The 22,664-nt window shown below is 40.2% G+C and overlaps 2 protein-coding genes across 5 annotated transcripts in view; one reads left to right on the top strand and one right to left on the bottom strand.

Annotated features, from left to right (window-relative positions):
- The window catches only part of LOC118410573 (furin-like), a 33,022-nt gene extending 19,965 nt beyond the window's left edge, over positions 1-13,057 (bottom strand). For 2 of the 4 annotated variants that reach the window (XM_035812345.1, XM_035812346.1), the window contains exons 1-3: positions 12,722-13,057; positions 11,198-11,413; positions 316-414 (exon numbers count right to left, since the gene is read on the bottom strand). In XM_035812345.1, coding sequence (XP_035668238.1) covers positions 316-414; positions 11,198-11,377 — 279 coding nt within the window. In that variant the 5' untranslated portion in view covers positions 11,378-11,413; positions 12,722-13,057. The remainder of the gene's footprint in view (positions 1-315; positions 415-11,197; positions 11,414-12,721) is intronic. The other 2 variants (XM_035812347.1, XM_035812348.1) reach the window with 1 other exon arrangement.
- A 396-nt stretch (positions 13,058-13,453) lies between these two features.
- The window catches only part of LOC118410576 (probable ATP-dependent RNA helicase DDX49), a gene marked incomplete in the record, with an annotated part of 11,407 nt that continues 2,196 nt past the window's right edge, over positions 13,454-22,664 (top strand). Inside the window, 8 exon segments of the mRNA XM_035812349.1 lie at positions 13,454-13,707; positions 14,445-14,568; positions 15,322-15,407; positions 15,887-16,008; positions 16,456-16,634; positions 20,842-20,982; positions 21,594-21,669; positions 22,208-22,273. Coding sequence (XP_035668242.1) covers positions 13,494-13,707; positions 14,445-14,568; positions 15,322-15,407; positions 15,887-16,008; positions 16,456-16,634; positions 20,842-20,982; positions 21,594-21,669; positions 22,208-22,273 — 1,008 coding nt within the window.

The following is a 22,664-nucleotide window of genomic DNA, read 5'->3' as shown; positions in this document are numbered from 1 at the left end:
ACAATTATTCAACAGCAAATATGGGAATGATGATGCCATTGCTTACACACTATTTTACTTCATGCCATTAACAAAGCCATATAAACAGTTGGATATTTCTAAGAGATCCATTATGTAGATTTCATCAGCACTAACTGTCTTTCTTCCTAAAACAATATTCCTGTCAGGGATTTTCTATAAAACAAAAACCATGCATGTCCAGGCATTACCAAAATTCCTGTGCAGTTCCAGTTATTCTTACAACTAGACATAAACTATTAGGCTTGCTGCCTTAAGGCATCGCCAAAAACATGGAGGGAGAAGTGGCTGACTTACAGTTGGCTCTCTCCTTAGTCGTTGGTGCCTGTCTATGTTTTGTCTCAGCGACCTTTTAAAAACTGCTCTGTGCTCGAGCAGGTAGACATCATTCAGAATCTGCAAATCAAAGAGGAATATGTATCAAGAACAGAAGACAAAATAACATACATACATACATAAAAAAAACGTACATACAATTTCTTTTGATCATAGGTACCAGTGATATGTTAGTCTTTACATAGGTCTCTATATCAGGGTGCCCTTTGGGTGTTTTCATTACCATTCTTCATAGGCCTGAAAGTCTCTATGAGTGCCTGGGCTGGACATACCAGGTGCAGATGCACCCAAAATTGTAGCTGTGCTGTGTGCACCTGATTTTTGACTGTGGCCGCACCTAGATATTTGTACACACTAGCCTATACAGTACATTGACTAATCTACAATCTCTTCTCTAGTATCATATGTTGAAAATGCTTAAGATAGCTAGTTAGAATTCAAGTAAATCTCTAAGAAGCTAGTTAGAATTCGAGTAAATCTCTAAGAAGCAGTAGCTTTCTAATTCAGTTTTACTTAGTCTCCAAGTAGATCCTATGGTGCCATAAGATAGTATCAAAGCTGGCCAAGGAGTATAGCTGGCAAAGGGGAGTCAAACGGGCACCTCCAGTCGCACATACACTCATAGGCCAGCTTCACTCCTCTGCCAGCTTTTGATACTACCGGTATCTTATGCTACTGTAGGATCTGCTTGGAGTTGGAAATTATGTTTTGCTGACATTCCACCTGATTCTAAGGTTTGAATTTTGCAAATTAATCCCATGCGCCAGTGTATCTAGAGAATCTCAAGCCCTGGATTCTCCCTGGATTCTCCATTGGTGAATGACTCGTTGTCAGAGCCCATGATTATCCCCTGTCCTTGCTCTTGGTGACCCAGCAGATTTCTGAGGCAGTTTATTGCACCATTCCATCTACATTGTCGGCATACACATGTCCAACATTTCTGTGTGACATTTCAACAGCAGACACAACCACGATGAAAGCTTATCGCAGTCTGCAAGGTTATGGTAGACCCTTGTGCAGTTGTTGGCATTGTCGTCATGTTCCTCATCACCTTTCCAAATAACCTTCAAACACAAAGCCCCATGACGATCACGGCTATGTAGATGACACACGCGGTGGCCTGACCCCTTTAAAACCACTTAGACGTGGGTTATATTGCCTCCAAGGTTATATTGGCTGCATGCCCAGCAGAATAACATAGCTGACCCAGACATGGGGTTAAAAATACTCCTACTGTAGGACAGTCTCTGTATCAATATCGGAGCCTGCCATCTTAACCTCATACTTGGCCACTCTTTAAATGCTGTAAACCAACCATTTCCCAACACTAGTAGTACCTGAAAGGTAGAGGAAAGCCAGTGAAAACCTGCTACTGTAGCAGGTTTTCACTCGCTTTCCTCTACCTTTCAGGTACTAAGATACATATACATGTATACATATACAACATGAATACATATATATCATAACTTTATTGCACAACAATTGTACGAGGTACAAAGTATGGCATCTTCATTACTACAGTTCTATAGCTTAACTTAAGGCTTATCTAACTAATACAGGAGCTGTAGTATGAAATAAGTTTCTTACATTCATTGGAGGCTTTTATATGGACTACAGCCTGTACTTTTTAAACTTTACAAAAAATCTGTACCCCACCAATATCTTGTGATTCTTATCATATCTGTCTTGAGGGCTTATTTCATCAATATCTTCCCATAGCTAATTCTGACCCCAAAGATTGCATGTTTGACCACTGAATCAATATTACCTCAGGCCATCCAAATGAACTTCACGTCCCGCGGCCAAGCCTTGCTCTACAGCCTGAACACCAGGATCAAGTCCTGCTGAGAACAGGTCTTCAGAATCAGAGTTGCGCAATTTAACGCTTGACCTGACGTTCCAAATGTTCATGTCAGCTACAGTAATTGGCTTGAAGTGCATGAAGCATAACTGTGAAGTGTAAGGGTCTAATCAAGTCTTAATTAAAACCTTTTCTTTTATTAGGCCATCAATCAATAACTTTTACAGTACAGTTCCAGTGTAGAGAGGTGGGAACTTTATCCAGAAGTTCTTCAAACTTGTCACCACTTCTGATACAATACGAATCTTTGGTTGTGTGAATTCTGGGTTCTGAAGGTACGACATATTTTGTGAAATGTTTGCGATGGTTTTATTTTCTTGGATTATGCCTTACCCCTTTTAAGTTATAGCAAAAATCATGATAGTGCAAATATGCGTTTTGTTTTGCTACACACTTTTTATTTAGCTCATAAGAAACTTGACACTACCGAAGGAACAAGTGCATGAAGATGATAATCAATTAATCTTTTCTAATAGCTATACACTTGCAGTGATCCCAATCAGGTATTTTCACAGTCACAGTTGACCTGTATCCAAGCACTTACCAGATAAAAGAGGATTAAGAAAACAGTGAAAGCCATAAACTGCTTTGAAAGAAAATTTCTAGCAAGTTGACTCTAGACTGCTAGTCTGCTGCTGAATACGCTTGCAGTAGAAAATTGATAATCATTCATGACATCATGACTTACTGTACTGTAACTGATTGCATTTCATTCCCAAACAATTTCACAGTTAATGTGACACCCTATCTCTTCCATTTGCCTTTGAAGTATTTATCAAGACCTGCAGATACTCCTCAGAGTCAGAACTAACTTGTTAATATAGGGTTCAATATTGCCAAAGTGGATTTATAGGATCTGAAATCCATACAATTCATGCATAGCTAATGAAATTACCTGGCAATAATGAATTACTCATGGCCATTTTCATTTTATAATGCCTGCTGAACTAATCTCATTCAGTGCTCAAAGTAAGGTTAGGCCACACCATTTTTTTTTGTTTCTTGGATTTCCCGACCCTATTTTTTTTCCGATTTGAAAAAAAAAAACTTTTCAAATTGATGGCTACACTTCGTGTTGAAAAAATTTCAGTGCCTCTCCTTTCTCAAATTAACTATGGGCTGCAAATTCATAATCATTCAACAATAAAGGTGAAAATCGTATTTTAAAGTGCTCATGAGGTGATACTATATTACTACATTCATCAATGTTTCCAACTTGTTCAAGAACAACAAAACCTCTTTTCACATAACAAAAATAATTCAAAGTAAAAGCGATATGATTATGGAACATTAGGGCCACCTTTCCACCTGGTGGCCATCGCTGAGCCACAGAAATTAGATTTGTATGACAATTGGTTTTATGATTGGAATTAGGCAATATGATGTCCAATGCAAAAGTCTGACTTGAAGGATAACAAAATTCTGTCTAAGGTGTGACGATCCTAGGGGGAAAATTTTTAAATCTAGACCCTCTGAAATGCTATTTCCTTTATTTTGAGGGGCAAATTTTGTCTGTAGACTCAGCTTGGTTCAATAAATATCTGTACATGCTAATTTTTGTCTGACAGAGGATGAAAAGGGCAAATTTTTTGTCTGTCTCCAGCAGCAAACACTAGCTAAAACCCTGAATCGCTCAGACAAATGTTTGGTTGCTCACCAGTCACAGTCAGTAGTGGAAAGGGGATGTGCAATGCTTTCCTCACATGACATACTGGTTTGTCTGTAAACCTCCCATCCATGTCTCCATCATGGAGTCCATGCCTGGGGTACGAGATCTATCAATTCACAGGACAATCAACAAGGTTTGTCCTTCATGGTTAGTGGGGGTCTACCTTATCCAGTTCAATGACATTTGTCATGATGTTCTTACCAATGCATTTTTCATGGGACCTTGGGCAATGAGACGGTCAATGAAAGAAACAGATGTAGTTAGGTAGCTGGACAAGACATATGCAGTGCATATGGACTTTTGTGCTGTGCATATGTAGAGGGTACTGACCTTATTTTTGTGTACACCTCATTTTTGACTGAGAGCACTGGTGAGCCTAGATATTTGTGAAGGCTCATAGTCATATTTGCATTATTGTACACTAGCATCCAGCATATTCTTCTAAGGACACCTTTGTTGTATGTATAAGCAATTTTATCCTACTTTTATTTGGTGCATATAAATCCAAATCTTTAGGTTAGGTGCACCCGTGCTCCTATTCCCCAAATTAATTTCCTGGGTAGACAATATTCTCAGAGCAAAGGTTGGGTCATGGGGACAGCAGTGGCCGGTAAAAGTCCTGATGACTTCTTTCCCTGCGAGCCAACCTTTGCTTGGATAGTAGTAGGCAGACAAGGTAATTTCTGCGAAGTACTGTAAATGCAGAAATTTTCGCGGTGGATTAATGTTCGCGGTTTTTGCGGTGACCACTTTACCGTGAAATTAAAACCACCGCAAACATTTTTTTATAATGGTATTAGACTGCAGTCCATGGTGTTACCGCGAACTTAAATCCACCGCGATAAGTCCCTTTTCCCGCTACCGCGAAATTAAATCCCTGCGAACCTAAATGCATTTACAGTATATTAACAACAGTAATATCAAATTGATACATTTAGTCAGAGGTATATTTCCCATGGTAAGTTTACATACTAAAAAAAAACGAATATTCGTTTTATAATATAGTGAAAAACTATTTACAGTAAATGCTTTCTATATCCTGCAACCTGATCATGGTGTCTCTTTGTTATGAGTGTCAAACTTACATTCGACTAAACCTTAGATTAGTTAGAATTCAGCCATTCTCTCCATTCCAGATGGTGGCCATATCATAAGCTATAAAAACAACATTAGGACAGGCAGTCACATTCTTTAGAGATGCTTTTAGAGATGTTAAGGTACGCAGGGGGCAATAAAACCTTATCAAGTGCTACAAATCACCAGTTGTTGCCAGTCCCCAGAGCTTTGGCCAAGTTTTCATGTTAGGACCAGGCAATAAAGGTATATTTGTGAGGTTCAAGGGTATACTTATCTGGTGCAAGCTTTTATCCCGTCTAAATTGCAATTCCTGTTATTTCTGCAGTTGCCATGGCAAACTCGTGGCAATTGGGGAAATAACAAGGAGGATAAAAGGTTGCAACAGATAATGGGAGCAATTTCATTTCTTTTACTGAACTTGTTTGGAGTGACCCGAGTGGGCCGAGGGTTTACTACTTGTACCTTTGTGTGTGCCTAAATATGAAAATTGACCCCCACGGGTGTACTCACGCAACATTTGCGCGGCACTCGCATGTAGCCAAATGGTTTATTACTTTATACGTGGGAGATTGGCATTGTGCATAGAAGAACATGCACCCAAGCATTTGAGTGATGCAATAAATATCAAGAGTTGACAGTTTGGGTCATTCAAACATGAAGTTACCGGTACGTGTACTTTACATACAAAGACTTTTTGAGGCTCCTATTCCATTAGACAGTGATTGTGCTTTGACCTCACTGTGACCTAAATTGGATTTGTGACTAGTAATTGGAATATCATGCAAAATGCAATAGCTGAAAAGGCAAAACATACAAAGTCTAAAAAGATTTGGTTTTTTATCTATGAATTCATTGAGTGCTCTGTTGTCAAAATCTGTGTCAAATTGCTCGGTAGCTGGGCAGTTGCAGTGATGTTTCCGCCCTAGTGGAATGGGGTGCGTGACTGATGTACATTTTGTATGTACAGATATACAGCTTTTTATGTGGGAACCACTGACCACTTTACCAGTCAAATTTGTTATGTCAACCTTGCCTAGTGCCTACCCATTACAACAGTGCCATACATTGTAAAACACTCCTCGCCAGTTTTACCCTTCCAATTGCAAGGCTCTGCAATATTAATGGGCAGTGGACTATTTCCTCAACAGGGAAAGGGGATGAATTTTTTATGAAGTACAACAGACCACAATAACATCAGTCACGAATACCTTCACATGCAAGATATCTCTAAACAGTAAACACCACAGCTCATCTATATGGGGATCAGTGACAATTACTGGTTAAGCTGAATTTATGCCCTATCACATGTCAGGTTGTGAGAAGGAAGAAGCACAAATGGCCCTGTGAAGAAATGTAGAGATCCGGAGAGGTTAAGGGCACCATCAATCATTTTTGCTGGATACACGGTCAAATCCTATAGAACATATTCTAACACACACTATATCAGTATATAATCTATGTACCTATAAATACAAGTTAAAACATGTGTTGACGATGGAGATTAATTTCATTTTCATAAATCCTGAATTAATACTTATTTATTTATTTGAACTTTGCCACAAACATAAAAATGGTTGGAAAAGATACCTCTTTGAGTTGCCTCCCGTACAAATAATCAATAAGGATAGGAAAGAAGATAAAGGAAACAATGATAAACTTATAATAATAATAACTAATGACAATAGTAAAATGATAGTAATATTAATGTCAATATCAACAACAATAATAACAAAGCAAATATACATGAATGTTATACAGCATTATCGTATCGTCTTCTTGGGCTACTATTTATCTAAAATAGAACTAAACTGTCTAAAGCTTGAAGGTGTTGTTTAGTGCCCCTTCTGTAACACGTGACCAGATTTCCTGATGATGTCCTTAGGACATGTAACATTGTAACAAGAGACATAGACACTTACATATCATCACAAGAAGGATATCCTGTTTAATGTTACAGGATATTGTAAATTCATTTATTAGATGTATTGCAGTGGTGCCATTTCATGGAAGGAGGGAAAAAGGAGATTTTGCAGTACAGTATTTAAAATTTGAGTCTGTAACAATTCTCTAAGACTGTAGGGAAAGGACATTTGTGCTGTCATGAATCTGTGGAGGAGAGGCAAAAATAAGACAACAGAGAAAGTTTCAATATTTACTTGTATCTGTGTGTAAAATCTAGTACATGTGCTGAAGAAAGGAAATGTATTATGCTTAAAAAATATTAGATTTTAAACTATCTAACACAACTTATTTCCAACGTAGATTATTGGTACATTCGTCATGGCTTGTAGCTAATGAAGAGTTTGACCTAACCTTTGGGGAAGCCTTCCAGGATATCAGCTTGGTTAGTTAGGCCAATCAGTTCTAATTCCGTAACCTTAACAAGATCTGGTTCGTTGGCGACTTAACGTGCCTGGAATAGCCAACTTTTACCTCAAAGTCAAAGAAAGTTGCAAAAACTTTTGACCCAGACAACTATAGTATATGGTTAGGTATCAACCCTTCTCTATGTTGTTTTTACCTTTGCCAAGGCTATTAAACAGGCTGTTAATCGCATAACTCGAGAAGCTGAGGATGGAACCTTAATGATATTTGGTAAGTGGGTAGGAGTGGGGAAAGCAAAGGTCCAGTTCGACAATGGGCAACCTAGTAGCAGGTCTCTAAGATACTGCAGTGTAACTTCTGGTTTTGATATTAGTGTTCTGGATAGGATAAGGTTATGATTTTTGAGTGATAGATAGCTCTTGTGTCACTAGTTTTTACAAGTTGGAATTTTAGTACATGTACTGCTTGGCACATCCAGATTGACTTGTTCCAAATGACTTAACGTCATTGCATCAAATTGGATTTGCTCTCTAAACCTCTCCTCAACATTTTGACAACTTGACACTAGGGAGCTGACGTCAGAAGGTTAACAACATAAGCTTCCACCAGGCGCATTTATAAAAGAAAGTAGGTACTTTGATCACTGTTATCTTTATCACTTCCAGTGCAGATGCTGTTTTACAGTCAATCCAGTTACCCTGTGCGTTACTGTGCGTCACGCCCGTAAAGTTGATTACTGTGTAACACAATTGATTGCTGCAATCCTGCGTTATCTTTGCGCTTTTACATGGCTGAATCCTCTCAGCCAATGAGGAGTCAGAATTCACCTCATAACAATATTTCTAGTTACTGTTAATAACAGCTGCCTAATGGTGGCAAGTCACTTGGCTTTGCAATTTTTTTAAATTCAGATAATCTTAAAATGTTTGCAACTTGGTTTTCTTTTCTCTGTTTCCGCAGTAACCGCTTTACCACAAATTCAGAACACTGTGAATATCCATTTCCAATGTATTGTACAACTAGTAGTAACTATACCGCAGAGGTGTTTCAACTGTAAATTGTGCAAACCTCATTTTTCTATATACCAAGAAATCAAGTCCTGGTGGATATGAATAAATTTACAAGATATCGAAGGTACTATACTTTGTAGCCAAATGCATGGCACTTATACATTAATACAAGGCTATCTACCTCTGTGGGGGATGGTGCTGACTTGGCTTATTGAGATTACCACAACTCGTGCCCTTCAGGCAGTTTGCTTACAGTGTGGTTCATGTATGGATGAGGAACTGTTTTGACTAATAACATGAAAAGTTCACTGCAGTCACTGGTTATCCAGAAAATACCTAGAACTAGCCTGGATACCAGACCCCAACTTCAAAAATTTCTGTCGTGTTGGCCCAACACGATAGATATTTTTGAGATCGGGCTTGGGTCTGGTAACTAGGCTAACTAGAACATATGTCGCATGATACTTGCATCCATTTCCTAGTCCATCCTTGCCTGGCATGTGCAACACACCATGCAGAAAATAAATGGGGTTTCTCGTTGATGAAGGTTAGACATCCAGGTACACGTGTCAAGAATAAGATATGCAAGATAGCATTTACTTAAACAACCAGATAGATCTCAAAATGGTCATTTCAGCCAGCATCAGCTGTTTTTGTCAGTGACAAAACCAGAAATTGTTGAAGTAGTTGTTCTACACTGACTATCCTTGTTTACCCTGCTAAAAATGAGATGGATCAAGCCCTCAGCATAATATCAGTCAGACTCAGAACATTCTCCTTGCATTAGAGACTATATCGGTAGCCATTCTGGTGGTCAATCTCGGGTCACAGTCTTTAAAGTGACATCTGCTCATGTTATTAATGAGTGTATCAATCACAGCACTGGTGACAGCCATCTGTCCATCCATGCTGCAGAACCAATCAGCTATGTATTATGGCTGTATTGTGTGACAGGCTGCATAATTTGGGATTGACTCTCACTTGATGGGGACAAGTAGATGCTAAGTATGGTGCATACATATGTGCAATGCAGCATTATGCTTCTAATAGACTGATTTATTACAGCATATCTAGGCAACGCTGTGATACCTTAAAAGTTGCATTCAAGCACATAAATTCATCATGGAATTGTGATCTAACAGAGTCAACGATCAAGTACCAAACAATTTCAGCATAGGCAACATATCAATACTATACGTTGCAAGGCTAAGACATTGTTTCCCAGTATATATAATAAACCAAAGGAAACCCAAGAACAAGGCTGTTTCCCCACTGTTGTAATCCTGTCAGAGTGAGGTTGGTATAAAGTAGGTAGACAAAGAGGACTGGGGTCAACAGGTCGTGTGGAAGTTTAGTTACACCCTAGCTGAGGGAGTTGGATGTTTGTTAAGATATAAACCACACTGGTTATGGACAAGACCAGCACAATACAGTTGCTCTTTCTGGAGTGTACAACAGTGGTTACACCATGGAAGCTGAGGGCAATACTGTAAATCAAGGTTCAATTCTGAGTCTCAAAAGTCATATACATACTAACATAGCACTACATGCTCATTGAAACAGATCCATGGCTGCCCCTGGGTAAGGTTTATGTGTACAAGCTGTGCAGCTGACGATGTAAATCATGCAAGAATAAACCTGGGAAAACCATCAGGGAGGACAAAGCAGACACCATGTTTCTGATGAATCAACAAGATTTCTGTCAAACACAGAACATTTTTGGTGTACGTTTGAATATATGCAATACACAACACACCATCTATTGACACGCCATATTGTGTTTACTACAAATATTCTGTGTTTGGAAATGTTTTGTATACATTCTACAAAACTAAAACCGGCATCACCTTTGAATGGCAAGGACACAGTCAAGGAATTTGGTGACTTAGGGTAAGAAATCTATTAATTCCAGATTGCGAAGCTGCAAAAATGTGACTCAACAAAGAGTGACTTAAGTTAACACCATTTAATGTTACATCTTGTGACACAGGCTAGAGGTTCTCTGCATCAGAGGACTAACGTCACCATGTTTCTACTTCCTGGATCTAACCAGGATCCTGGCAAGGACTCAAGCGCGAATGGTGGCGCTGGTTAGAATACAGATGATAACACAAGTTAACAGGAGACATGCCATTTGCAAGGTCAGAAGTCTGATTACCGAACAGTCAGTCTAACTTCTTTGGCTTCTTTCCTTGAAACCATCCATGTGTACATCTACATGGAAGGGCACACTTGAGTAATGAGGAAAGGGCTCGGCCAACGCTGGCACAAAAGCTCTGTCCCAGAAGCACACCACATCCCCACGTTTGTTTATCTACTTCCACTGTTTCCTCCATCCAAACAGCCTTAAACTTTGACAAATAACAGGGCTTCCCTGGTAGCATTAGGACCAGTTTGCGGTTGACCAATCAGAACCATTGGTGGTGAAAGACTGAGCAAACTAAGTTACCGATTTCTTTGCTGGTCACACCTAGAGCAACTAGATACTGTTACACACCTGCAACGTGACATACTTTCTTTACAACAAAGTTCCCAGACAAATAATTGCACACTCACTGCAAGCTGACAAACTTTTTGACAACAAAATTCCCAGACAAATCATTACATACCTGCTAAAAGGTGACAAACTTTTTTTACAACAAAGTTCCCAGACAAATTGTTACACAACCGCTACAAGCTGACAAACTTTTTTACAACAAAATTCCCAGACAAATTGTTACATACCCGCTTCAAGCTGACATACTGTCTTAAGTTTACAACGAAGTTCCCAGACAAATTGATGCATTCTTCACATAACGGGTAGGTTATACGAAATTGACGTACAATGTATACAGGTAAACCATTTGTGTGGTTTTGTTGTTATTGTTTCTGCTTGACTTGTTGTGAAAAACATGTACTCACCTTTCCTTTATAAGTGAATCCATGTGATAAAGCTAGTCTTCTGGCCTCTTCCTCTCCTCCTACCACATCAACTGCCCATTGGTTACTGTACAACTTGGGCTTTTCTGCACCTGAGGTACCTCTAGATACTAGAAGTACCAGGACTGTAGCTAGCAGCAGCAGAAGTGATGGTGGGTGCATTGTGGAGGGATATTGCTTTTCTTCCAGTAAATATTTCTGTAAATGAAAGAAACACAGAGGGGTTGAAGGCAACAGCATTTTTACTAGTAGTTTCATACATATTGGATACACATTTGCACTCATTTGTCCGCTTGGAAGAAATCTTGGCATCTGAAAGGGTATTCATCATTTTACCATGCATCATACCACACAGTCTAAATCTGGAAATGTCAGAAGGCACGGACGGGCACGGGCCCATGTGCACATGACTGTACAAGTGACTTACTACCTGCGGTCGTTTTGTGTCATGATTTTGGTATTTCCACACATATGGCTACAATAGAGGTGTTGGAGGAGAATGGTAGAGGGATGTCTAGGATAATACAGGACTGTCAGAATTAAAAAAAAAATGCTTGTAAGTTAGTAAAAGACTTTAGTTAGTAATGGTACACCATTAAATGATATAAATCTTGAGAAAAGTCAGTCCTTTCAGCAATGATGGAAAAAAACTGAAACAAAAAACTGAAACAATAACAGACAGGATAAGAAATTGAAGAATAAAGGATGCATTGATATCACATATTCAAGAGATGAGAAGCATGATGACAAGTGTAGAACATAATTTGGGTAAGTTCCGATTTCTTTCAATGTGTTGATTATCTAAGCAGCTTGCTGAAGACAGCGGTTTGGACCTGCAGCAACTTCCCGCAGCGATGGATGACAAAGAGGGGTGGAGGAAACCTGCAATGTGGAGACTCCAAGCGAGCTCACCGGAGTGAGTGAGTGTGTGAGAAATTATCTTAGACTGATCATAAAATTGTGTACTTAGAGATCACTGAATGTGTCATAATTATATGATTTATCAAATGCCTAGTACTAGTAATGCAGTGTTCATTCTTGATCAAGCAAAACTCTCCACACTGCTATCATACTGGCCACCAACACACACATGAAGTGCTCACAAATAGATGGACTGAACTATCTACAATTACAAACTGTTAATGTCCAGTGTCCAGCAACTTGAGCAAGCAAAACTGTCATAGTAAAACTTATGGATGAGAGGAGATGTGATAAAAGACACGAGCAAAAGCTAGCATAGTTTTAGATGTCACAGATCCAATGACCAAAAACAGTGAGTCTTAACAAATGATGCCTGATTGCACACAGCGAAGAAGTTTGACTATGGAGCATGTTGCGTGTACGGTGACTGTAGACCACCCGGGTGCGCACTTTAGTCCTGGGAAATCATTTGTTGCTCTTCTCACGATATCTCCCTCCCTGTGCCACATCACTCGGGAAAAGCTCCTATTGTTCACAAATAAAAGGAAGATCGACCTCCTAACAAAACACGCCTGACTTCCTTACCTGAGAAAAATGGATGCTTTTGTGGGGGTGAGAGCACTTGCGTACTCACGGCGACAATCCCACCTGACAGAACGTCAAGCCCCGGCCGTCGTCACCTCATTTTCTGCCAACAAGTTTAACTTACAGAAAAGTATCTAGCTGTAACGAACGACGTAACGCACATCCGTGGATCTTTGACGATTAGAAGGTGTGCGGTTGGAAGCCTCGGTTGTCGTGTTTTCTTTAGAAACGTGGAAATTTTAAAGAAGAGACTGTTTCACGTAAGCAGGAAATGGCAAATATGGCGAGGTCGTCATCCCCCGCTGAAATCTCGTCGTTTGCAAATCTCGTGAGATCGGGCCCTTGCCGGTGGATCCGTCCATTTCCATTTTGTTCTGGGGGTTATAAAAAGTGTTTCGACCGTAACTAAAGAAAACAAGTGCCACAAAAATGCTATTTAATGATAAAACTCTATTATTGGTACTTTTGTATATACAAATTAATGTTTTTTCAAGATATTGATTATCTAAAATTATAAAAAAGATTAATATAATTTACATATAAACTCAATAAACTCAACATATACCTAATAGTAATAGAGCTGTCCAAAGATGCTATGGAAGATCTCACTAAAGTTTAGGGTCAAAAGTTGTGTCTTATCTTACATGCTACTCATGAAATATCAACAACCCTGACTAATGATGGAAGTTTTTACTAGTATAGATTGTTTATTTAGTTTTTAGTATTGAATTTATTACTATTTTAAAGCATTCTTAGAAACCATTGTCTATTTATGAATAGCAACCCCCATCATAGAAGTAGTCCATCCCAAAGAAAGTTGGAAAAGATGGCTGCCGCCAGTGGTTCCGGTGGGGCTGCCAAACCTTCCCGAAAGAAGAAATTTTCTGAGCTTGGGATCGACGAATGGCTGATAAAACAGTGCGATAGCTTGGGTATCAAAAGCCCTACCTTTGTACAGGAGAACTGTATACCACCGATTCTCAAAGGTACGCAATCACATGCTTTTCCCGTAGATCACTTCATGGCACGTTTTTCTAGCAGACGCCATATCCCCCATGCATATGCATGATCACGAAAAAATGTAGTAAGAAGCCAGAAAAAGGTATTAAATATCTGTTAGTGCGACAACCAAAATAACCTCACTCATGCTTATTGAAGCCCTATACTGCACATTGTCTTTTTCCAAGTCTGTAAGAATAACCACAAAAGAAAGGTTGTAAATTTAAAAGTCACAAAAAATTTAAATAACAGAAAGTGCAAAGACGTTTCAGTTTCGCCATATGACAGTATGAATATTTACAGTCCCTAATTTACCTTCAACCATAAACATCATTTGATGAACATAGACGTTTGTACAAAATATACCTCTGATGTTTTTGAACATTGTTATTGCACCTTACACTTTCAGTTTTTGATTCCTGCTGCCAGGTACTTTCATCATGTGACACTCTGTGACTGTCACAGTGAAAATGCACTGTTTATAATTTTTATTTTAAAATTTTGAGTCAAACGAATTCTATTCGAGAGCCAGCACGCAGTGCCTTATCTGTATGGACAGGTATATTATCACCGTATAGACAGGATGTCAATGGGGAAAGTTGTGTAAGGGACAACCAAAAGTTGCCACATTAGCTAGGTGGCCCTTACATATACATACGTGTGGTCCCTTGCACAGGTTTTACTGTAAAAGTACATTTCCTTAAAAAAAAATGTAATGTTTCAGGTCGAGACTGTATAGGATGTGCCAAGACAGGCAGCGGGAAGACAGCTGCCTTTGCGCTGCCCATCCTGCAGAAGCTCAGCGAGGACCCCTATGGGATCTACTGTCTAGTTCTCACACCTACCAGGTCAGTCTGATACTGATGGTGGATTCACAAAGTACAAAATAATACAGATACAGTTTATGTACACAATTTTCAGGTGGTGGACATGACAGATCATTGACCTCATTTTTGTTCTGTCATGCCTTGTGTTTGAGAAATTCAGTGTAATATGCAAGAAACAGTGTGAATGCTGTATGTATGGAAAGTGTAGCGTCCCTCTGGCACCAGATGGTTCATACTTATAGGGCAGCTTCCATCTCTGTTTTAAAAGACCTTGAGCCACACAACTTTGTGCAATCACTACAGCAGGGAGCTAGTCCTGTGTTTGTGGCATAAGCGTTCAACTACCATACTTATCCCAAAATGCTTAGTGCTAGTCAGGTCAAGCAGTATGTGCCATGTAAATACATGTATCATAAAAGTCTTTGGTATGAGTTGGCCGAGGATCCAACTGACAACCCACTGAATACAAGTCGTACACTCCACCTGCTTGGCCATTACAGTGGTAATGTGGCAATTGCACTGGTATGGTATACATACATGGTCCATGTTGCTTGGCTTGTATCAAAACCTTGCTGCTGCCTACAATTATCATCATCTTGATTATGATGCAATTTTTTCTAGTAAATTTTGATGAAAACATTCTGCGTCTCAAAGTACTTGGTGCATAGGCCTTTTTTATCTCTATGTTCTGTGCTCAATTTTCTTTGAAACATGTGTAAAATAGATTTTCAGGGTAAATTTTCTCCATGAAAATGAAAGTTGATCATTTTGCAGAGAGCTGGCCTTCCAGATCGCCGACCAGTTCCGAGTGCTGGGGAAACCCATCGGTGTGAGGGATGCTGTCATCACAGGGGGCATGGGTAAGTACATGTACCAGTCATGTGGAGTAGGTCTAGATGGATTGTGATTGAAAGATGGATGGTTTGATTCTAAAAAAAATTACATACAATTATTATGTGGAATAGGTCAAGATGGATCTGTGTTTAAAACAGGGATGATTATTGAAAGATATATGTACTTACATTTTATAGTTGATCATGCATACCTTAGATAGTTGATCATGGATACCTTATTTTCGTATGAAACAAATTTTGTGCCCTGGGCACTTAACACCTATTTCCTCACTCAATTAACCGTGAGTGGATCAACCTTACACTATTACAGTCACTCAGAAATCTGTATGTTACACCTGAAGGCTATGTACCAATTATATGAGACAAGCAAAAAATAGCTTGAATGTCGAAGTGGTAAAGTTTGATACAGGTATATTTTTTTGTTCTATGGTTGATTCATTAATTTTTTATCTTTAACCTTATATGTTCATTATTCCACATGATAGGTATGATAGACCAGGGTTTGGAGCTGTCAAAGAAACCCCACATCGTGATCGCCACACCAGGGAGGATAGCAGACCACCTCCGCAGCTGTGACACTTTTACTTTGAAAAAGATCAAGTTTTTGGTAAGTGTTGTATTTCTTCAGGTTCCTCTACCACAATACTATTAGTAGCTGACATGAAAACGATTCCTGTGGAGGAGGAGAGCTCATAATGTGACCTTGTAGTGACTTGTTATATTTGGAAACCAAACTGAACCCACTAGAAAACTTCTTTTCCCCCTGATACTGGAAATAAAGTTCTTCTAAAAATGGACAGGCTTACATTACTCTAAGCTGTGTAATGCAAACTCCACTTTCCCTGGATGTAACTGGCCCTTCCCTGCTAGGGTGCCGGTCAGATATTGGTTGGGTGAGATTCAATCAAGCCAACAGTCATATTTCAATCAAGTAGTCCATTCATATTATGATATATATCTCAATGATTGATTGATTGATGTCTGTGAATACTTGAGGTGCCTGAATCACAATACATGTATGTACATTTGATGACCGTTGCCATGTTGATTCCAGGTTATAGACGAGGCAGACAGGCTCTTACAGGACAACTACGGTGAGGACCTACAGGAGATTCTGGCTGCAGTTTCCCCCAAGAGGCAGACACTGCTGTTCAGTGCCACCATCACAGACACACTACAGCAGCTTCGCACTGTTGCTATGCAGGAGCCTTTCTACTATGAAGCCCCAGCTGAGTGCGTATATATTCCTGGATCATACTTTATAGTAATTCACCTTGTTGTAACCTCAATACGGTCAATAGGGACCCATCTGTCAGTGAGTAAGTAGGCAGTTATAATGTGCTCAAGGCACCTCCTTCAAAACATTTTACATTCCTTCTGAAAGACGATGTAGCACCAACTAGGACACCCTTCTCTGAACTCGAACCAGGGTCTCCCAGTTACTGAAACACGCTCCTAGTCCTAGCAACTGGCCCAACAGGGGGTAAAAAAAACCCACCTAGATTGAGGCAGTGTAAACACAGGTTATCCCAGCTATCAACTACTTGGAACCAGGAGCTCAACTGTGAGATACAGGGACGTTTGATACCACATGATACAGTAATTGGTAAAATTTTCAAGTGACAAGTGTCAGTTCAGTCTTTTGATTGAAAAAATGGCAATGCATGTACATGTAATGGAAAAAGAGTTCAGGACTCTCACATAGTTGTTGTTCAGACAGCATGGCCAGGAATAACCACCACTCATTCATGTTCAAAAGGTCCCCTGTCTGCATGCAAGTGAACTGCAGCACCTGCATGCTGACAACTGCCAGAATTATTGGTTTCATTCTTTTGCAAACAGATCAATAGATGTTGCTTAGTCTGAAATGGATCCTTGGTGCCACCATGCTATGCAATGTGGAACTGCATGTGTGTATATTGAAAGTTGATCTTTTTCGTTGTGCTGTCTTTTCCCTGTCCAATATTCTAGCCACTGCGCAGTGCAGCACCAATGCCACATCACTGACATATGTTACGTGGGAAATATGTAGTTTTGGAGCTCCAACCTAAGGTCTCGTCCTCATCATATGTCAGACCTTGGGGTCTAAGTTGCACCTAAGCACTGGCGGATCCAGAAATTTGGTAACAGGGTAACAGGCCACCCCATTACCAAATTTGCATTACCACTTAGACAGGTAGGCAGGCCACCCTCTGGATCCGTGCAAGCTTAGTAGGTTATCTGCAATGATACACATCATACACAAGTCCCTTTAGTGGTAGTGATATGGGGTCCTGCTGTTCTGCACATAAATAAGATTCTGTGGATTTGCTAGGTCCTGATCCCGAGATGTTGTTAGGGATTGCATTCATCATTTCAGATTGTGATGTAAACCCCATCCGGGAGCTTCAGGTATTGGACAGATGTCAAACTTCAGGGAATTAAGGAATCCAACAGGTTTTGAGCAGAATAGCAGTGGCCTTGTGTGTTTGGCTGAAATTGCAAGCCACAAGAAAGCCTCACTGTACCACTAGCTGATGATGAAGCCTCATGCATCAACTCAGTTCAATATGACTGTTTTACCCTCTTTATAGAAATATTGTGTAATGATGACTTCTGGTGTCTCTTTTCATGTAAAAAGTTCTATTATCACCTCTGTAATAACATTATAACAATAACTTTCATCCTAGATTCAGTGTGTCACATATTGCGTACATTGACATAATTTGGCCAAGTTTTTTATCATCGCTCACACCTCTGTGTCTTAACTCTCGATAAGAGAACACAAGAATTTGTTTAATCCCGAAAAGTGCTACATTATGCACATAACGAACAAACAGACCTGAAAGCTGCAACTGCTGTGTTACGCGAAAGGATCGTTACACTGGCCATAGAGACATAGATACAGCAAGTTTTGTTGAAATAGTTTTCTTTCTCTTGAACCAAGTTGGGTCCATATTCGTTTGCAGTATCCAACTTGAGGTATCAGGAGGGAGTGTAGACGGTAAATGTGACTGCCGATAGGGAAAGATTTATAAATCAACAAAGACGGGCTGAAAGGCAACTGCAAACGGCCAGACGAAATCACCCGTCAGAACTGATCAACACATACAGAATATCGTATGTCGATGGATGTGGGTACTGAGATTTACGTGACTGTTGGCGCGAGATGTAGCCAACCGTACGTACGGAATCACAAGTGCGAAGTGAGCAGTGAGGGAGATAACGTATTTCAGGGGATGTGACCCTTGAAGTGATATGACAAGAACAATCATGTCAAATTAGGGGGAATATTAACCCATACACAACTGCGGGCAGATGTCGCCGACAGCGTGCAAAATGGAGCGCATCGTACACGGCAATCGAAAGGTCGCGGAGGTCGTAGGTCGCGCCCGGGGCCATCGGTTCATTGATTGGGGGATGAATGAAGTGCCAAAACGGGCCATTAACTGAGGTGTGGAGGCCAACTTGGCAGTCCATCAAAATTGCTGTGGGGATGCGAGGCGCTGGGGTGTCGATAATGATAGAGTGGGTGGCTGGGGAGGGATCACCGTACTTGCCCCGCATGCTTGAGCAGGGCACGGAGGGCAACTGGTGGGGGATTGCCCCTTCCCACCCCAATAAATTTTAATAGTCTCCCAGATTGATCCCATCTCTAATTGATATATAGAGCGTACCTGGTCGGGAGGATATTGAGGAAGACCGTTATACGGCCCGCTCCTCTCGTCCGTCTTCCCCGCTTCACCAGAGAAGCCGTTCTTCTGATCACACCACATTATTGGCTTGATTGATTTATTCGCGGCCCCAGTTTGACCTTGGGTCTCCAGTTCAATTGCCTGGACCAATCAATGAGCAATTTCTGAGGCCCCCACCGAGTAGAGCTAATCTGCACTTTATATTCTCATTGCGAGCTGATCAGATGATTTGTGAAAATGATGAATCGGCACTTCTTGCTCCGGCACCTCTTCGATCTTTCGGAGGGCCGTGCTGGAATCACCTGGCAAGGTAGATAATGCGGGGTCGTTTCTCTTTGGGTTTTGGCCTCTTTCTTTGTTATAAATCGCGGGATTGATTTATTAATATCTCGATCAATCTGAACAAGCCAGGTTGTGACCTTGCTTTGGTTGAGTGCTGATGGTGGTTGATAGCCTGGCACTCTTGAGAGGCTTGTGTTACCACAAGGGGACTACGGGATCTTCATGACACTAGGTAGTGCAAGCGAATTTTTCACTGCGATGTTGAGCAGAAGAATTATTCCTCTCAATCACAACACACTGCCATCAAGCCAAAATGTAAAGATTGTTCTGCAAATTGCACAGCATTGAAAACATACTTCTTGCAAAGGTAAAAACTCAACCTCGTTAAAAAATGATCGCTAACCTAAAAACTCAACCCTATAAAAAATACAGTCATGTCGCTCAAAAGTCTTTACGAAAAGCCACAACTTTGGACTTGTCTACTTGTAGTGATGTCACTTGTGCATATGTGTTCAACCACGATACTTTCAAATACTGAGTGCTAAGCAGAGAAAGCAGTATGTTTTTGATATGACTCGGCCAAGGATGAAACTCATCTCTAGCATTGGAGTGTGAGTACACAACAGTGATGTCTGCAGTATGAATTGTTTTACATGGAACAGAAGCTTCACTTGCACTATGGTGATGCAGTGCCACCTAGCTATTTCCCACTAAAGGACAAGTAGTTAAGTGTTATGAAGGAATTGAATTGTGGTTCTGCTGTTGGGTATGCCTCTGGAGGTGTGTCTAGGTACCGTCACTACAGTAGTTGCTATGCTCCTTCTGTCTCTTTCAACATTCCTTCACCATGAGTTCTCTTCCTATGTGCCTTGATTGTGCCATTGAGGACAACCTAAGGTTATGTGGCATAATTGCAAAGTATTTGGCCCAGAACTTCAAGTTTCTTGCTTCGAATCCTGTACAGTAATGCTACTAATCTTGTGCCTTTTTGAAAGGCACTTTACATGACTTTCTTCACTTCCCTCAGGTAGAAATGAGTAACTTGCTTAGGTTAGGTTAGTAACATTCCTCGGAAAGGACGTTGAAAAGTGCCACACACTGAGCACATTAAAGATCTCACCATACTTGTTGAAAAGAGAAGGGATCCTTCGAATTCCCAGTGTAAGTTTATCGAACCTAACATTATATGGTATATAGGCTTTGGAATCTTCAATAAGTTGAAGTAGGCAGCTTCAAAAGAGAAAGAACTTGGATAGTGCCAGGTAGCTCTGCTAGCAGTTTGTAGGGATGTTGGGTGTCTTGGGGTCTCTTCTGCAGAATCTTCAATAAGATGAAGTTGTCAGCCTCAAAAGAAAGAAGAAGAGCCATAGCAGAAATGAACAGAGTTGTTGCATGCCTTCAGGTCTCTCTTGCAGGTCTCCTTGTATTGTAAGAATGAGAACTGTCAGTAAGTGACTGACAACACATTCTGTGTGCCTCTCCAGAGTGGCCACAGTGGAGACGCTGACACAGCACTACGTCCTGATGCCCCCCTACGTGAAGGACGGCTACCTGGTCCACATCGTCCAGAAACTGCAGGAGGAACATGAGGGCTATTCTGTCATCGTCTTCACCAACACCTGCAAGTAGGTCTGGACTCTGAAGCAACACAGATGGAACTGTAATTCTTGATTGGAGATTGAAATAAACAAACAAACAAACAAACTGTAGTCTGTATAATGTATATGTCAGGGTAGAGACTGCGATCTGGTAGAAGAGATCGCGATTGGAGTTTCTGTTGACAGAGACTCCGATCGCGATCTCTACCAGTAGAGTCGCCGATTTTAACAGATTGTAGTCTCTACCCTGACATATATGTTCGGAAAGATTTTTGATTTACTCAAGAATACCCCAAGCCTAGGTTCCATCCTATAATGTTAACTTACCAGGGTTCCATACATGCTCCCTTACAAATCTGCCGGGATATTCTCAAATTCAAACCATGATGATTTCACATAATCAGCTAGCTCACATGGCTTCTTTTGTTCAGATGACAAATACCAAAGTCCAAACATGCTGCCTTATTTTTCATGTGACCGTGTTGTTGTGGAACTGGGGTAACAAATCTGCTACACATGATCATCACTTGACAACCCAAATACAGCTGCACACCTGCATTGAATACTGGCACATTTATTGTGTTTTAGACAGGAAGTTTTTGAAGGACCTAGTAATGAAGACTTTTTTTCTCTCCCAGGAATTGTGAACTGGTTGCCATGATGCTGACCAAGTTAAAGTTCTCCTGTGTTGCCATCCACTCCAAAATGTCACAGGTACCCTTTTCTGTCATTTCCTTCAGCCGATGTCTACTTAGGTCCTTGATTGCAAACTGCACACTACAAAATGTACGGGGGATGAACTTTGCTCCATATTAATGCTCTAGCCTGACTAAAATCGTGCTCCTAGCGGCCTGCCTTACAGTTGCCACCACCTAGGAGGGGGGCATTAACCCCAGCCAGCGAGAGATTGTGTAAATTTATCACGTTATAAAAGTTCTCATGGCAACAGATGTTGCTAGCAGGTAAGTAGGCTGTCTATGCTGATATCTTGAAAGAGGAAAACGATGATGACTAACTGCACCATATCAATCTGTACCATGTAGCAATTAATGATCATGGAATATCTTCATTTATCTAAATAGTACAGGACTTCATGTTCACATATTTTCTTCAAATTATATCACATTCACAGGCTATTTCATTGATTGGAGAGGACTATTGCAATTTGTAAAGGAGCAAAAGTTTTACATAGAAGCTGAAAACTTGATGAACTGTAATTGACTTCAGTCTCTGTTATTTTTCTATTCTCCAGAGAGCACGCCTTGCCTCCTTAGCTAAGTTCAAGTCCAACGTTGTAAAAGTTCTCATTGCAACAGATGTTGCTAGCAGGTAAGTAGGCTGTCTTGAAAAATTATATTCTGTTAACAGTGAAAAGGCTTTCAGCAAGTGACAACAAAAGAATCAATAGAATGTAGTTTTGTATAGTGTAGCTTAAACCTGTAGAAAAAGGTTACCTGCTATCTCTAATAGAAACAAGACTTACTATCACATTGTAAAAGTTTCCCACACTCCTTTCTCTGTTTTAAAAGTCTGAAGTCAAACCCTTCAAATAGATTTAGAATAGATGTCATTCCCTTTAATTTATATTTCATTTTCCCTCTTTGTGAAGTGTACAATTCTGTATACTACTGTTTTAATTTGTTTGAAATTGGCTTTACCAAGTTTTTTTTTATTTTATTTCAACAACCGTTATTTTTCACATGCAGCAT

The sequence above is a fragment of the Branchiostoma floridae genome, chromosome 2, assembly GCF_000003815.2.
Source record: "Branchiostoma floridae strain S238N-H82 chromosome 2, Bfl_VNyyK, whole genome shotgun sequence".
Classification (NCBI taxonomy): domain Eukaryota; kingdom Metazoa; phylum Chordata; class Leptocardii; order Amphioxiformes; family Branchiostomatidae; genus Branchiostoma; species Branchiostoma floridae.
Note: the sequence above shows the minus strand (reverse complement) of the source record. Positions and strands in the feature narration are given on the sequence as shown.